Source organism: Dendronephthya gigantea, unplaced genomic scaffold (assembly GCF_004324835.1).
Source record: "Dendronephthya gigantea isolate DGI-Jeju-01 unplaced genomic scaffold, DenGig_1.0 000011F, whole genome shotgun sequence".
Classification (NCBI taxonomy): Eukaryota; Metazoa; Cnidaria; class Anthozoa; order Malacalcyonacea; family Nephtheidae; genus Dendronephthya; species Dendronephthya gigantea.
Genome location: NW_021163021.1, coordinates 1,523,700 through 1,526,810, shown reverse-complemented (window position 1 = coordinate 1,526,810; position 3,111 = coordinate 1,523,700). Strand labels below are relative to the sequence as shown.

General features: G+C 40.1%; 1 protein-coding gene across 1 annotated transcript; it reads left to right on the top strand.

Moving 5' to 3' along the window:
• Positions 1-591: 591 nt before the first annotated feature.
• Positions 592-2,582, top strand: LOC114518638. Its single transcript, XM_028538644.1, has 2 exons — positions 592-2,470; positions 2,560-2,582. The coding sequence occupies exons 1-2, from the start codon at positions 592-594 to the stop codon at positions 2,580-2,582; spliced, it is 1,902 nt and encodes a 633-aa protein (XP_028394445.1).
• The last annotated feature ends 529 nt before the right edge of the window (positions 2,583-3,111 follow it).

Here is a 3,111-nt window from a genome sequence, read left to right as displayed (position 1 = left end):
GCACATAAAGACGCACCAGCGAATCTGTTCGAAGCCGCAAAGGCGCGCAGTAAAAGTCAAACAGATGTTCCGTCAGAAGTGCCTGAACCCCAAACAGACAATGTAGGTACTATGGAGAAAGTCCAAGATATAGGCAAAATTGGTAAGTGTTTTCACAGTAAACTTTTTAAACGGGTGACAATATACTTTTTATTGAATAGTTAAAGTTAGACATGTAGTTTGTAATGGTCTCTTATTTCCGACTTCTGTTAAACATGCGATAACATCATGGTCCAGCTGGCCCTTATACTAGCCATGGCACTTATTACAATATTTTATATATTACAATATTTTATATATTACAATATTACCATGTATTTAGAGATAGCCGCGTCTGAAATGGAACGATATTCGAGCTAAAATAGTTAAAATAAGAATGGATCAACACTTCGTAACAATCATGTGATAAATATATGTCGCTAAAACAATTCTTTCACAAGTAAACTCAACAAATATTTGATCACTATAGTACGATCAGAAAATGAGTTGTTGTGCTGCTCCAGTACGAAAATCCATTTCGTTAGTTGTATTGTAAGTATTGACAAAAGAATTATGTTTAGTGGCAATAAAAGAACCTGCATCCGAGAACCGATGTTGGACACAGCTCTTGAGGCCATCATCATAGAAAATCCCGATCAAAGTCAACCAGCAGGCGTTAGGAAATGGCACAAGATGAAAAGCGTTGGGAAGGCCAAACCTGGAAAACTGGCTCAACACTTCTCCTCACAAAGTCATAAAGCTTCTCTGGGTGCTTATTGTCACTTCCTGCAGAAAACAAAGCATATCGACGCCCAACTAGATAAGAAAATACGCGCAGCACAAATTCAAGAATCACAAGACATGGAATATAATCGCCAAATTATCACCATCCTTCTTGATGTCGCGAAGACACTTGCTCGCCAAGCTCTTCCCTTCAGAGGTGACAGCAATGAAGATGGGAATTTTATGCAAGTGGTTCTTTTGTTAAGCAGGCACGTACCAAACTTAAAGCGGTGGATATGTGACAAAAGGCTGAATCCATATCACGCGACCTATCTAAGCCCTCAGTCACAGAACGAATTTATCTCGTTGCTTGAGAAGGAACTGCGTGTGAGAGTTGTCGAAGATGTCAAATGTGCAGACATGTTTTCCGTTATGGCAGATACTACACCTGATGAAGAACACACAGATAGGCTCTCGGTTGTTCTAAGATATGTCAGTCCGAATGGAGAACCAAGAGAGAGATTACTGGATGTGACAAAGACAGAGGACAAGACAGGTCATGGGCAAGCACAAGATATCATTTCTACAATAAAGCGGTCTGGTTTGAACACCGATAGTCTGTGCTTTCAATCGTATGATTTCGCTGCCGCAATGTCCGGGGAATTCAATGGTGCTCAGAAGCATTTGTCCGATCTTGTTGGACGTGAGATCCCATATGTACCATGTCAAGCCCACCGCTGCAACACTGTACTTGAGCACGGTTGCAATGCAAGCCCCATTATTCAAGAAATGTTTGAGGTACTACAGGCCCTTAATGTATTTTTCACGTCGAGTACAAAACGGTTTCAGCCATTGAAAGAAGAAGTCGTCAAAGTCGAGAATTGCCTGATGCTCAGAAACCTGTCCAAAACCGGATGGATTGCGAGGGCGGAAAGTATTCAAGCTGTATGGGTATCCTTCCAAGTCATTGTTGATGTGTTACACGCAGTTGCAAGCAGCGAGGGCGCAGATGCAAGCACAAAAACCCAGGCGCTTGGTTTAAGAAAAAAAATGCTCTCACTTAAATTTGTCATTGCGCTGATGTTCATGAAAAATGTTGCATACAATATGAAGAGTCTGGTGGTGCAGTTACAATCAACTGAACTCAACATCTTAGATGCCACTGATCTTGTCGAGGGCACGTTGAGTGTCATGCAGAAGTTGCAAGATGACGACAAAGCGATGGGCAATCAAATTGAGGCATCCACCACCTTCGCCAGGAGCATTGGAATTGACCCTGAAATTGATTTCCACCATCACCATCGCCCAAGGAGAGTGCCTAGACGCCTGGACGAGCAACCTGAAAGTGCTGCAGCACTTTCCTTATCGGCTTTTTATAAAAAACAGTTTCGTGAAGCCCTTGACGTTCTCACAACTCGAATGAAAGAACACTTGCTACAGTGCAAGAAGCGCATTTTACCTTTGTTGGAGTGTCTAAAGCCACCAATTGATGCGTCGCATGTTCAGTCAGCCATCACACTATTTCCACCTTCACTGTCGCCTGATGCATTAGCTTTAGAAGCTGAATTGCAGGTATTGTCTGAGCTATTACCTTCTGATGTGGGAACCGACTGTACCAAAGTAGTTAAAGTCAGCGAATCCAACAAATTGTCACTTCCATTGGCAAATTCCGTGGTCAGATTAATGCTTACAGCTCCTGTGACCGTCGCCTCAAATGAACGCCCATTTAGTAAGTTGAAATTTGTTAAAAATAGGTACGCAATGCGTACATGTGGGTAGCCTGTAAAACATGATTAGTCTTATGTTCTAATGCCATAGACAACGGAATAAACACGCTATAGTTAGCTGGTTGAATACAGTTATAACGAAGTCGCTTTATTACACAATCTATATATTATAATATTTTATTGTATTGAATACATTTTACGACAGATCAAAACATATATAAAAACATTTTTACAAGAGATAAGAAATGAAATTTTTTAAGCAGAATAGGTGAAGAGAACAAAAAAGAGAGCAAGGTTCCGGGATGGTGGCAAACATCGTCTGATAACGTAAAGCTTAGTTTAGAAGGAGAAAAAGAAGGTTTCAGACTTTTTCAAATTATTTCGTTTTGATGTCCCTTGATTATCAGCTTGTCTTTGTTACATACAAGATTGGTTCTTTTTTTGATAAATCAATGTTATGTTAATAGTCAATAAAGGTTAAACGTTATTGTTCCAGTAAGATTATACCACTTGTTTGCCAAAGTTTATTGACAATATGTTTCACGATTATAACTGAAGATGATAGCAAGATTTCATCGATCCAGTAGGAAGGTACAGGTGGTTTGCAATGTTGATTACAGATAACTTATCAGCATCAATTAGC